The 14,813-nt window shown below is 36.3% G+C and overlaps 1 protein-coding gene across 1 annotated transcript in view; it reads right to left on the reverse strand.

The window, feature by feature from the left end:
* Nucleotides 1-11,546, reverse strand: part of SLC44A5 (solute carrier family 44 member 5) — a 150,091-nt gene extending 138,545 nt beyond the window's left edge. Inside the window, exons 1-2 of the mRNA XM_007949632.1 lie at nt 11,467-11,546; nt 11,122-11,195 (exon numbers count right to left, since the gene is read on the reverse strand). Of these exons, the coding sequence (XP_007947823.1) occupies nt 11,122-11,195; nt 11,467-11,546 (154 nt within the window). The remainder of the gene's footprint in view (nt 1-11,121; nt 11,196-11,466) is intronic.
* Between the last annotated feature and the right edge of the window lie 3,267 nt (nt 11,547-14,813).

Below are 14,813 nucleotides of genomic sequence, written 5' to 3' on the forward strand. Positions count from 1 at the left end.
TGGCCTTGCAGTAATAGGCCTTGGGTTACTGCTGGTAATCCTGTCTTCCTCTTGTGAGATTAGAAGAGGTCAGAACATGTGGCCTCCTTGCCGTTTTAGCACCCTGATACAAAAAGCAGATAAAGACACCATTAAAAAAGAAAATTATAGAACAACATCTCTCATGAACAGAGGCACAGAGACTGAGTTTTGCTGAACAAAACCCTGGTCAATGGATTACAATACAATATCAATAATAATAATAATAATACATCATGACTAACTAGGGTTCATACAAGGTATGCAAGGATGGTTCAACATTAGAAAACTAACATAATCCACCACAGAAATAAAACAATGGATAAGAATCACATAATCATACTAATCAATGCAGAAAAGGTATTTTGTAAAATACAGTACTCATTCCTGATAAAAACTCTCCTGATAAAAATAATAGGAATAGAAGGGAAATCCCTCAACATTAGTAAGGACATACAAAACTAATGGCCAATAATATTCTCAGTGGACAGAAACTTGTGCCCATTGAGCATTCTACTTGTGAATGTGAGCCAGACAATGATGCTTTTTGTTACCATTCCTATTCAATGCTATATTGGAAATCCTAGTCAGAGCAATGAGGCAAGAAAAGGAAATAAAAAGCATCCAAATTGGTAAAGAACAAGTAAAACTATTCTTATTTGCAGAGAATATGAGCACATGCATAGAAAATCCCAGAAACTCAGGGAGAAAACTACTGGAATTAATAGAAGGATTTAGCAAAGTAGCAGGGTCTAATCAACATACAAAATCAGTAAGATTAATTCTACATCAAGAAAGAGAACTCTGGAGAGGAAAACAATTGACAATAGCTAATGAAAAGGTAAAATACTTAGGAATAAACCAAACCAGAGATATAAAAGACTTATACAAAGAAAACTACAAAATGTGACTACAAGAAACCAAAAGACATCTACGTAAGTGCAAGAACATACCATGCTCATTGATAGGAAGATTTAACACTGTGAAATACTGAAATGGCTAATACTTTAGCCAATACTACCCAAAGTAATCTACAGCTATAATGCAATCCCAATCAGATTCCACAGTAATTCTTAAAGAGATGGAAAAGCCAATCACCAACTTTATATGAAAAGTAAAGAGACCCTGAATAAGTAAAGCACTACAGAAGAACAGAGTAGGAGATATCACACTGCCTGATCTCAGAACCTACTATACAGCCACAGTAGCCAAACCAGCCTGGTACTGGTACAACAGACACATAGACCAAAGGAACAGAATTAAGAACCCAGAAGTAAATACATCCACCTATGAACAGCAGATATTCAAGAAAGGTCCAACATCCATTAAATCAATTTGCAGAATAAGTGAATCAAGATCCATACCTCACACCTTATACAAAAACCAACTCAAGAGGGTTCAAAGACCTAAATGTAAAATCTAAAACCATAAAAATCATCAAAGAAAAAATAAGGACAAACTTAGGGCTCCTAACCTATGACCTAAATAGTCTATCAAGCATAACTAAAAATATACAAACAGCAAAAGATAAACTAGATAACTGTGGCCTCCTAAAAATTAAATGTATGTGCATCAAAAGATTTCTCTGAAGAGTGAAAAGAGAACCTACAGATTGGGGGGATAAACTTGGCAATGACATATCTGACAAGGGACTAATCTCTAAAATTTTTAGGAACTTTCAACATATCATTATCAAAAAGACAAATAATTCAATTAGAAAATAGGCAGAAGACCTGAATTGACACTTCACCAAAGAAGACATTCAGGTGGCCAACAACTACATGAAGAAATGCTTGTGCTCATCAGCCATCAGAGAGTTGCAAACCAAAACAACAATGAGATATTATCTCACTCCAGCAATTATAGCAAAGGTCAATAAGACAGAAAACAACAAATACTGGGGAGGGTGTGGGGAGATTAGAACTTTCATACACTTTAAGTGGGACTGTAAAATGGTACAACCACTGTGGAAAATGGCATGTCATATCCTTAAAAAGTTAGAAATAGAAATATCATTTGATCCATCAATCCTACTACTAGGTATACATCCTAGAGAAATGAGTGATGACACAGATATATCCACACCCATGTTCACAGCAGTATTCACAACAGCAAAAAGATGGAAACAACCTAAGTGTACATCAATGGATGAATGGATAATCAACCTATGGTACATACATAGAGGAATATTGTGCAATGTTAAAGAATAATGAAGAATTCATGAAACACCTCATAATATGGCTGAACCTAGAGAACATTATATTGATTGAAATAAGTCAATCCCAAAAGGACAAATATTGTATGAGACTACTATTATAAAAAGTCAAGAAAAGGTTTACATACAGAAAGAATACAAACAAATCTGTCCTGGAAGATATGCAGCCAGAAAACTCCTTGGAAGTGAGAACAGCTAGACTTTGTCTCACCTACTTTGGTTATGTTGTCAGAAGGGACCAGTTCCTGGAGAAGGATATCATGCTTGGTAAAGGGGAGGGTCAGTGAAAAATGTGAAAACCCTCAATGAGATGGATTGACACAGTGGCTGCCGTGATGGGCTCAAGCATAGCAAGGACTGTGAGGATGGTGCAGCATCAGGCAGTGTTTGGTTCTGTTGTACACTGGGTTGGTATGAGTTGGAAATGATTCAATAGCAACTAACAACAACAAGAATGGGAGGAGAGGGAAGAGAAAATCACTTATACTTAATACTTGTATAGATAATATACAAATATTAACTTGGGTGAAGGAAAGGCAATATACAATAAGGAGGAGATCAGCACAATATCAATAAGGTAAAGGAAGACACTGAGAGGTGCACAAGAGTTACAGACAACATGAGTCAACTTCGACTCACAGTGACCCCTCCTTGGGATTCCAAGGTGGTATCTTTATGGAAGTAGATTGCCCAGTCTTCCTTCCAAGGAGTGGCTGGTGGGTTTGAACTGCCAGCCTTCTGGTTAGGAGTCAAATGTCTTAGGCACTACACCACTAGAGTTCCCACAGACAACAAAGACATACACAACCATGCAATATTAGTGATAACAAACAATAATCTAAGAGAAGATTCATAGGCAGACATGCAAGCTAAGTTATAGGTAAGTGAACAGGACTACATCCACAACTATATACAGAGGGTGTATGTGTGTGTGTATATATATATATATATATGGCAGAGGGTATTTCCACATATGAATTTTTATATGCTATACATCCAGAGACCTTAGGGAATGAGTCACTGGGCTTTGGGCCTTATGGCCACTAAACCCCCAATTGGCATGCATAGTTCACAAAGAAAGTGTTCTACATCCTACTATAGTGAGTAGCAACTGGGATCTTAAAAGCTAGTGATTGAGTGGCCATCTAAGATGAAACTATTGGTCTCTCCCCATCTAGAGAAAAGAAGAGTGAAGAAAATCAAAGACTCAAGGAAACAATTACTCCAAAGGACCAATGGACCGTGTGAATTAACCTCCATTACCTTGAGACAAGAAGAACCAGGTGGTGCCTGGGTACCACTACTGACCAACCTGATCAAGACCACAGAAGGCTCTGGACAGAATGGGAGAATAATACAGAACAAAACTGAAAATCATAAAAAAGACCAGACTTACTGGTCTGATAGATACTGGTAGAACCCTCAAGACTGTGTCCCTTAGACATCCTTCAAAGCTGGAGCTAAACCCACCCCCAGGGATCACCTTGCAGCCAAACAATAGAAAGCCCTATAAAGTGAGCAATGACATTAGTGTAGAATGTACTCCTCAGAACAATTTAACCATACGAGACCAAAAGGGTTGACAGTGATAGCTGGGCACCACCTAATTCTTCTGGTCTCATGGTCATATAGGCTGAGGATCGCATGGTCTACCAGTCCCTTGAACTGATTGTTTCTATGCATTTTTTGTTTTCTTCATTCTTCTTTGCCCTGGACAACCCACTGTTGCATCTATATGGCCACTTGCAAGCTTTTAAGATCCCAGTCACTACTTACCAAAGTAGGATGTGGAACAATGTCTTTGTGAAGTATGTTATATCAGTTGGCCTCGATGTCCCCTGTGACCATGGTCCCGAGCCCACATGTCCAAATACTTGTTACCTCCAGGTAGCTGGCTGTGGCCAAGAAGTCACCACAACTTTGTCCCTTATCAGTTCTACTATACACCTGGACAGTCTTGCAGCAATACAAATAGGCTTGTAGAAACACAGTCTGCCAACCCTATACATTGTCATGGGAGCACTACTCCCTGCCTAGACATACCTGATCATTCAGCCTGTGAACCCATCTGTCCATCCATAGATCAATGCTTGTTGTCACTGACAACACAGTACTGTATATGCAAACGGTTCATCTTTGGTGTCTGTACCTCCCATGTACATCTCTATGTCTTGCTCTTCCTCAGTGCCACCATACTGATCACTCACATTTGGTACATTGCTCTTCCCCTCACCCAAATCAATACTTGTCTCTATCTATCTATCAGTATTCTCTTCCCTCCCCTCCTACCCCTGGTAACCAACAAAGAAAGTTTCCTTCCATATATAAACCTTTCTTTGACTTTTTACAATAATGAACTAATACAATATTTGTCCTTCTGTGAGTGACTTATTTTACTCAGCATAATGTCCTCCAAGTTCACCCATGTTATGTGGTGTTTTGTAGATTCTACATTGTTTTTTAGTGTTCTGTAGTATTCCACTGAGTGTATGTACCATAGTTTGGTTATCCATTCTTCTGTTGATGGGCACCTACATTGTTTCCTCTTTTTGCTATTGTAAATAGTGCTGTGATGAACATGGGTGTGTGTATATCTGTTCTTGTCCTGGCTCTCACTTCTTTAGGATATATACCTAGTAATGGGATTGCTGAGTCAAATGGTATTTCTAATTCCAGCTTTTTAAGGAATCACCATACTGCTTTCCACAGTGGTTGTATCATTTGACAGTCCCACCAGCAGTGTATGAGAGTCCTCTCCCAACATCCTTGCCAGCATTTGCTATTTTGTCTTGTTGAACTTTGCTATTAGTGCTGGGGCAAGACGTTATCTCATTGTTTTGATTTGCATCTCTCTAATGGCTAATGAGGAGCTCTGGTGGTGTAGTGCTTAAGGCATTTGACTGCTAACCAGAAGGCTGGTGGTTCAAACCCACCAGCCACTCCTCAGAAGGAAGATTGAGCAATCTACTTCCATAGTGATACTGCCTTGGAAACACAAGGAGGGGTCGCTATGAATTGGATCCTATGGCAGTGAGGTTTTTTTGTTTTTTTTTTCAATGGCTGATGATCATGAACATTTCTTCATGTATATGTTGGCCACCTGAATATCCTCTTTGGTGAAGTGTCTATTCATGTCTTCTCCCTGTTTTTTAATTTGTCATATTGTTGTTGTGGTGTTGGAGTTTTCTATAAATTTTAGCCATAAGTCCCTTGTTAGATATGTCATTGCCGAATTTTTTTTTTTTTTTTCCCAATCTGTAGGTTCTCTTTTACTCTTCTGGAGTCTTTTGAAACACATAAAAATTTAATTTTTAGGAGGTCCCATTCATCTAGTTTATTTTTTGCTGTTTGTGCATTTTGGATTGTGCTTGATAGTCTATTTATGCCATAATTTGTTGTTGTTGTTATGTGCCATCGAATTGGACCCAACTCATAGCGTCCCCTCCTTGGATTTCTAAGGCAGTATCACTGCAGAATGTCATAAATTAGGGTCCCTAAATTTGCCCCTATTTTTTCCTTGAGAAACTTTACAATTTTAGGTTTTTCATTTAAGTCTTCGATCCATCTGGAGTTAGTTTTTGTGCATGATGTGAGATACAGACCTTGTTTCATTTTCCTGCAAATGAATATCCAATTTTGCCAGCACCATTTGTTAAAGAGACCATCTCTTCCCCATTCAATGGATTTCAGGCCTTCATCAAAAATCGGTTGACCATAAGTCGATGGATCTATTTCTGGGTTCTCAATTCTATTCCACTGGTCTATGTGTCTGTTGTTGTACAAATACCAGGCTCTTTTGACTACTGTGACTGTATAGTAGGTTTTGAGATCCGGGAATATGAGATATCTTACTTTGTTCTTCAATAGTGCTTTGCTTATCCAAGGTCTCAAAAGAGCAAAGATATCTCTTAATCAGTAGATAAATATCCAATGAACTATAAAATGATACCAAATGGCATCCACCAAAACAACAGGGTGCCAGTAAACTGTACAATCTCTCTCTCCATCTAGGAGTTACAAACAAGACTGCTTCTTCTTGGTGTTTTAGGACAGTTTATATTGGGGAAGAGAATGATATGTTGGATTTCCTTAAGTAATGGATGGAAAAATAGATGTGAGTGTATTACTACCCCCAGATAAATGTACACATTAATACAAGAAATGATGAAGTCAAGTTTGACACAGCTTATTTTTAATTTAACTATTCTGTTTATTCTCTTCTTCATTTCATGAAGGATTTTTTGTTATGGTTGTTAGTTGCTGTTGAATTGACTGCCACACATGTGCAGAGTAGAACTTCTCCATAGGGTTATCAAGGCTGTGACCTTTAAGAAGCAGATCTCCAGGCCTGTCTTCTGAGGTACCTCTGGGTGCGTTCAAACTGCCAATCTTTCAGCTGGGAGTTGAGTGCTTAATCTTTTGTGGCATCCAAGGACTCCCAAAAAGATTTAAAGCTGAATCATTTAAGCCTCTTACTTTCTAGATTTGGTACTTTTCAGTCCTATTTTCAGGCAACCCACAAAGTCCTTCCTTTCATCTCTTACGTGGATCTATACATCATTTATGTATCAAGGTCCTTTACTATTTCACTTTGGCCTAATCAACTTCTCTATTAGGGAAGCAAACAGAAGATTTAGCCCCACCCCCAGATTCAAAGGAAAGGGAGATCGACTTCACATCCTCATGGGAGGAATGGCAAAGGACAGGCAACTCTGTGTTCAAACTCCCATAGCCCACTTCTGGCCATAATTTTACACTCCCCCAACAAACAAAAATGCTTATCCCCTCCCAAGATCCCCGGAAGTCTCATTTAATTTTGGCATCAGGCTCCAGCTCAAGTTCCGAATCTCATCACCTAAATCAGGCCCAGGTGCAGATGAGTCTCTTCAGGGTTCCTTCCTCTCCTAAGGGTGTTCTCTTTAGCTAAAGCATTAAATTAAGTACATTGTCTACTTTTCACATGGCCATCTGCAACAGCATCACCAGACTTTTCATGTCTACATAACAATGTTTCCTTTCCTTCTTCTTCCAATTACATTTTACCTCACTTTCCTTCAAACTCTCACTGAAAGAAAACCTCCTCAATATTCATCAGGTTTCTGAATACCACCTGTCTCAAAATAAACACCCATGTTTTAGGTTTTGTTATACCAGAATCCCATTTCCAAGTGTCAAATTCTGTTCTCCTCATATATTGTTGCACTCTAAATCCCACTGGCTTAATACAAATATTTTATTTTGCTCATCATGATTTTGGAGTCGGGATTTTTTTTTTTTTTTTTTTAAACAAAGCTCAGTTAGGTAGTTCTCCCTAGATTGTTACTTTAATAACAACAGTTATATAACTGAAATAACATTTAGTTGCAGTCTGATGGGGAATGGGGCTGCAGTCATTTCAAAGTTCAATTAGGCTGATAGACTCTGGTGTTCCTGGGAGCTCAGCCAGAACAGTTGCCCAGAACCCAATCACATGGATTCTCCCTGTGGCTTGGGCTCCTAGTAGCATGGTGACAGGTTTCTGAGAGAAACTGAGTAGCCTTTATGCCTCAGCCTCAGAAGTCATACAGCATTACTTCTGGACATCAGGGAAAAAAAAAAAAAAAAATCAGAAGGCTGCTCAGATAAGGGACAGTGATATAGACTCAACCACTCCATGGGCAAAAACTGAAGAATTTGAAGTCTTTTTTTAAAAAAAAAAAACTTTCACAGTAACTTTAATAAATTTGTCCTTTGAAGTACTCTATTTATATTGCAAACTCACAAAAACGAAATATATATAGCATCATATACATTTGAGAATGACATAGAAAGAAAAATCAAAAAAAAGGAAGAGAAGGAGAGAGAGGGAAAAGTGAAGATGAAAAAGGTGAGAAGAGGGGAAGAAAACATCATGAAATAAAAAATTTGGTTTTAGTATTTTAAACCTGGGCTTATTTTCACTAACTTACTTTCTCGTTAACTCCCTCTCCTCTCAAGCTAATAGTGAGAAATACTCCTAGAAAAATTTAAAAAACAAAACCCCAAACAAACTTTGGATACCAGGTTCAAAGCACTTCCTAAATAAATACAAAGAGTTAATCGGCTCAATTGGAAATCCAATTGAAAAGAAAAAGAAATAAAAATTTATTGAATGTCAAAATTGTGCTATTATTTTATACATAATGTTAATATAAGGATAGCAAAGAATAATTCACATAATAAATATTTCTATTTTTTAGTTTTTTTTTTTCAGAAGACGGCATACGAGATGTCGAGCAGTGACTGGAGTTCAGACGTGTGCTTTTCTAATCAGTACAATAGTTGAGTATCAGTAAAGTAGGATAAAACAGAGCTATTATCATAAACATTGAATTAACCTTCCAAGGAGATGATGACCTTTTACCCAGAGTCTACTTTATCCACTTGAACAGAGGTCTGCTTTTCATCAGTGAAAAGAAGTGATGTGACACTTCTTGTCACAAAGACACCGTGACAAGTGTCTTTGTTAGATTCAAATGTTATCTTAATGTTATATATATTCTATTTAAAGGGCAATGATCACTTTCTTCTCAGAATTTGTGAGAAACATGACTCTCTTTTATGGTTATACTTTTCTTATGAAAATAACATGGATGAAAGATAAGTCTATGAGGGTCCTGGTTTAACAAAAGACATGAGACTATCTGTAACACATCAGTTATATATATATATATATATATATATATAAAATCTTTAGTAAATTTTATGTCACTGATTTGAATCCATGGCACCTTCAGAAGTAATATTTCGAGAGTCACTGAATTAACTCAATTTCAAATATTGATTTGTGTACAGAACATTCATCTTCCAATTTCCTTATGTGAATTGAGTCATTTGCAAACTGAATCTGGAAATTGAGAACAAAATACAAATTTTCCATCTTGTTCAGAGGGAATGATGGTACGTCCTCCAACCCCTTTCCTCTATTGTGTTAACAGGTGATGGACAGTGGCTTTCTCACCTCTACATGGGGATAGAAGGCTTTTCTCTGTGGATTAAAACAGTCTGCTTCTGAGGCATGGAGGAGAGATTTACTTGATTATGTCATAAGGCCTCCTAATGAAAAGATTTCAGTCAGAGGATAAGATCTTTATGAAGTGCTTGTGTACATTTGAACTTTAGTAACCAAACTTATGGGTTGCCATAGCAACAAGTAATAGAAAATCTTATTAAAAACAATTTTTTAAAATTTAGGACAACTAGATTACACAACTGTAGTAAACAAATTACTGCTTAGTACTGTTATGCAGCATTATTGATGTAACCCAAACTAAACCCATTGCCATTGAGTTGATTCCGACTCAGAGTAACCCTATAAGATAGAGTAAAATTGTCTCATAGGGTTTCCAGGGCTGTTTAAGGAAGCAGATTGCCACATCTTTCTCCCATAGAGCAAGTTGGTGGGTTTGAACTACTGACCTTCTGGTTAGCAGCTGAGCACTTAGGCACTGTACCACCAGGGCTCCTGATTAGTAGGTTAGCTGGGTATTATTTATTTACTCTTCACAATAGTCCCACAAGACAAATAGTGTTTTCATTTTTTATAGCTGAGAAAACTGAGGTTACCTAGTGTAAGACTATAAAATATGAAGAAAATCTAGATCTGCCTGACTCCAAGTCTTCTTTCCCTTATGAAACAATGTTCAATTCTATGACAAAATAACGTATAAACAAACAAACAAACAGAAAGTACATAGATAACAAAAATGTGTCTCTAAGTTAGAAGAGCTCAAGTTTTATTAGCTATAGAGTAAGAATATTAATCTTATTATAATATGCAATTTACAAATTGTATATTATGTTATAACCTCATTAATGCTTAAAAGTAAAAATACTTTAAGAAGTAACGACAGTATTCTGAAGGCCTTACAAGGGTACATTATTTAGTCTCATAGTTTATGCTTCTTTATTCCTCTCTCCCTCCCTATCTTCTTGCCCTACTTTCTCTAATTCTCCTATTCTGTGTAGTCTTTGCATGGTATTACTGAGATCATCTTTTGAAATTACTTTCAATTGATGTTCTCAAAAGATTTCTCTTATTGGAAGATAAAACTGAAAAACAGGGGAAAGTATTTTCCATTGTTTCCAAGGTAAAGCATAGCTTCCTTTCTCCTAATACATTTGACACATATATATTCGATGCCTTTAATTGTAGGTACTAGAAGTTATCTTTCATAGACTCTACCCTCATAAAAATACATTAAAATTTCCTAAGTCAACATCTAAGTCACAGGACTTATGTCTCTGGGGAAAAATGTATGACATATTCCCATACAATTTTGAGATCTTTTTACAGAACACATACACATCATCTTCTTTGGCAGTTTTGTGTTATTAATTTTCAAATGAATCTGTCTTATTTTCACTTTCATAGAAAAATCTTTAACCTACGCAAAAATAACTGAATATCCATTTATGGCAGGGGAAGATAATAGGATTTCTTACATGCCAAAAAATTATCTGGTAAATTCTTAATCATTGTTCCTTCATTTTAATTTGCTTATAAAAATAAGTTTATATATTACCTAAATTGATCTTAGGTCCTAGTTCTTATTAATAAGTAGCAACATAAACATTATTAGCTGATTAGTAGAGTTTCAAAAATAAGAATGATTTAAAAAAATCATAGGCTTTTTCCTTCTTTATAGTTGTTTTATTAAATAATTTTGGCTTACCTTTGACTAGCTTGCTTTGTGTTTAGGGGTTTTATTGTATCTGCTAGTCAATGAGCCCCCAAGAGGCTCATTCTCTCCAGAAAAGACAACAATCAATAATAAGGCTTTGGCAAGAAAATGATTAATTTTAAAAATGTGGCATTGAGTTATTCTGCTAGTAAATGTTAAATATCTTCTATACCTGTATTTACTCACCCACAAGTCCTAGAAGAATGTAGCCAACAATGAAAAATAAGAAGATTATGCAGCATAGAACATCTGTACAAGTCCTAAAGGCAAAAAGGAATAAAGAATTAAAAGGGAATCCAAAATGACTTCTTCTTTACTGCAAATAATACAGGAAGAGGAAAATAAGTAATAATAATTATAGTGAGATGTGATTTGTATTCATTAATCATGACAGACTAGAGGTATTACTACAATGCAAGACTTCAGCAGGATTGGAATGATCAAGTTTCCATGACTAAAGAAATGCTTCCAGAATTCTTAGTATATTATGCTCTTTTCATTCTTTATTTGTAAAATGTTTTTAGAGATTACAGTGTGCCAACATCAAATGGCTTTTTCAAAAATTTGAAATTGTAATTTAAGCTATTTGATTTTATGATTTTTCTCATCATGTCTTGCCAACACATGATATAATGAAAAACAGGCATTTTCTCCTCCTCCTTTTTTCTAGTTTCTTTCTACCTACACCTTTTAAAGGTACCTTTTAAAGGATGGTTCCTGGGTAGTACAAGCAGATAATGTGCTCAGCTGCTAACAAAAATTTGGAGTTTTGAGTCTATTTAGAGGTACCCAGAAGAAGGGGCTGATAATCTACTTTCAAAAACATTAGCCATGGAAAACCCTAGGATTATAGTTCTACTCTGACATACATGGAATCACAATATCATTGAATCAACTTGATAGTTTTTAAAATTATTATTAAAGAATTAACTATGTATATTTTCTATGAGGAGCAGAGTTGCAACCATCCTTCCAACAGTATATATAAAGGAATAAAAAATAAACTGCCTCAAAACTGTATTGTTCCAGCTAATGTCAGTCAGATATTGCCAAAATAATGTAGAGAAACATTGACTCATGCGAGCTAGGATCTAGAAGAGATATTCATGGTGTTTCATTTACAGTATTTCTTATTCTCAGTATCTCATTCCACTTATAAGTGGTCTGGAAGGCCAAAGCTGTCTTCCAGTGAGATTGTCTTAATTGACAAATAATACTCTCATTCTATATTTCAAACTTAATGAAGAACCTATTAGTAAAGAAGGTGATCAACTCATGTGACAGGATTAAAATTATACGTGAGAAATAATTTTCATAGCAAACAATTCTGCTTGCTCTTGAGGACAGATGGATATATATTGACCTTTTAGCACAGCAGGCTTAAGTTATACACTTTTTTCATGGTGGTAGTGGTGGTAGTAATAGTAGTAGTGAATAATAATTGCATAGTAACAGATGCACTGATATCTTTCATTGGTAAAGCCATGCTGTACTTTTACTTCCCTCATATACATAACTTTATGAGTTTCCTAAGATTACCTTAGGTGGGCTAACTTGCTTAAAGTTCATGAGAGAAGTACTTACAGAAGCAGGCAAAAATCTATGTCTCCAATTGCAACATTTCTCACTTTTTAGTTAATATGGTTACAATTTTCTTAAAGATTCACAATAGCTATATCTAAAAATAATCACACACACACAAACACACACACACACATCCCGATTATTCTTTACCTCACAATAGGAAGTGGGTCTTTAATACAGAAAGTTAATAAAGGCAAATTGAGAAACAAACTAACATTTATTTGTATTCAAATTCAATCCAGGATTCACTTCTGGTAAAATGGAGGAACAGGCAGAGAAGCTACAGGGACCCTCTTCAACGGAGAAAAGAGAAACTAATTGACAGAGATAGAGAATGTAGTTCTGGAGCCATGAGCTTTGAAAGGAAATATACATAAGTGGATTAGGCACCAAGTAGTGGAAGAACCTGAATGAAAACAGTGAGTACAAAGATGGACAGAGCTGCCGACTGTCAGGTACTTTGATGGCACAAACAGCCTAAATATTTCCAGGTGATGTTGGGACCTGAGAATTGACCTAAAGATCAGCCTTTGTCACCAAGGGCTGCAGGGACAACTGTGCTGGTGGACGATGACTAAGAAGGGAAACAGCAAAAAGGGAGACAATCTGAGCTGTGGATTTTTGGCAGTTAGGAGGGTGAAGCCATGTTGATTGTTTACAAGCAGCAGCCATTTTGGATATTTAAAGTGACCAAGGGCTCAGCCATTCTGAGTGTTTACAAGCAGTGGCCATTTTTGATGTTTAAAGTGATGGAGGTCACAACCATTTTGAATGTTTGCAAGAGGTGGCCATTTGGGTATTTAAGTTACACATTCTCATTTGGATTTCAGAAACCTAAGAATAGGCTCTGCTTGTCCAGGACAACAGGGACATATGGGAGACTGACAATAGGAAAGGAGACAGGTGGTGGGTGTATAAGTGCTGGCAGCTAGTGAATAGAGGAGCACAGTACCCTCCTTACTTAGATAACATCCTAGCAAAACAAAGAAAAAGAAAATCTTGAGAAAATCACTCCAACTTATAATCATCAATTAAATATAAACACAAAAATGTCACAATGTCTGGGAGACAATAGAGCATCACAGTCCACACAAAGAAACAAGATAAAGAAGGAGAAATAAGGGACCAGGATACAGATGCAGAACTCATCCCTAAGGAAGCAGCAGCATTGGAACTCCCTGATAAGGAGTTCAAAAGAATTATATTTAGTAATCTTCAACTGATTGAGAGACGGATCAAGGAAAACACTGACCAAATTTAGGAAAACACAGAGAAAACCTTAGAACAATTTCCAAAGACAATAGAAGAACAAAATGACAAAATAAATGAAAAAATTAGAAATGATACAAAATCTACAGATAGAAATACAGAAGATTAATACTAAATTTTCAGAAACAGATAATACATTGACTGTGCAAAGGAGTAGAATTGAATCAAGGGAAGACAGAGATTGAAGACAAATACCTGAATACTTCTTTGGAAAGGGATAAATCAGAAGAAGATTCAAAACAAAATGAAGAAATCCTAAGGTTCATGTGGAATACCATCAAAGGAATAACCTATGTGTCATTGGAATTCCAGAACAGGAAGAGAAAAAGAAAACCACAGAGAAAATTGTCGAAGATTTGTTGGAAGAGAATTTCCCTGGTATAATGAAAGATGAGAATAAGAATATTCAAGATGTCCAACTGAACCCTAAACAGGATAGGCCCCAAAAGAAAATCACCAAGACATATCATTGTCAAACTCACCAAAACCAAAGACAAATAAAAAATCTTGAAAGCAGCATGGGAAAAACAAAAAGCTACCTACAACAGGCAACCAATAAGCTCAGATTTCTCAGAAGAAACCATGCAGGTAAGAAGACAATGGGATGGTATATATAAAACCCTGAAAAAAAAAATTCCATCCAAGAATTGTATACACAGCAAAATTGTTCCTCATATATGATGGTGAAATCAGGACATTTCCAGATAAGCAGAAATGAAAGGAACTTGTTAAAACCAGACCAACCTTACAAGAGATGCTGAAGGCAGTCCTTTGGACAGAGAACCATCAACAGCAAACAATAATTGACCATTAACACACATGATGACATAATCCAGAAACCAATCCAGTTATGGAAGTATCCAACATAAATAAGCCTAAAAAATTTATGAACAGGGAACTATAGAGGTATCAACTGACAAATTAGGACAACTACAAACCAAAAAGAGGGAAAAAATGGTGTAGTTACAAACCTTCTAAATGGTAGGGAAGTCAAGACAACAGCAAGATAGAATGGATTGTTCTAA

Source organism: Orycteropus afer, unplaced genomic scaffold (genome assembly GCF_000298275.1).
Source record: "Orycteropus afer afer isolate SDZICR_OR568_19922 unplaced genomic scaffold, OryAfe1.0 scaffold00248, whole genome shotgun sequence".
NCBI lineage: Eukaryota > Metazoa > Chordata > Mammalia > Tubulidentata > Orycteropodidae > Orycteropus > Orycteropus afer.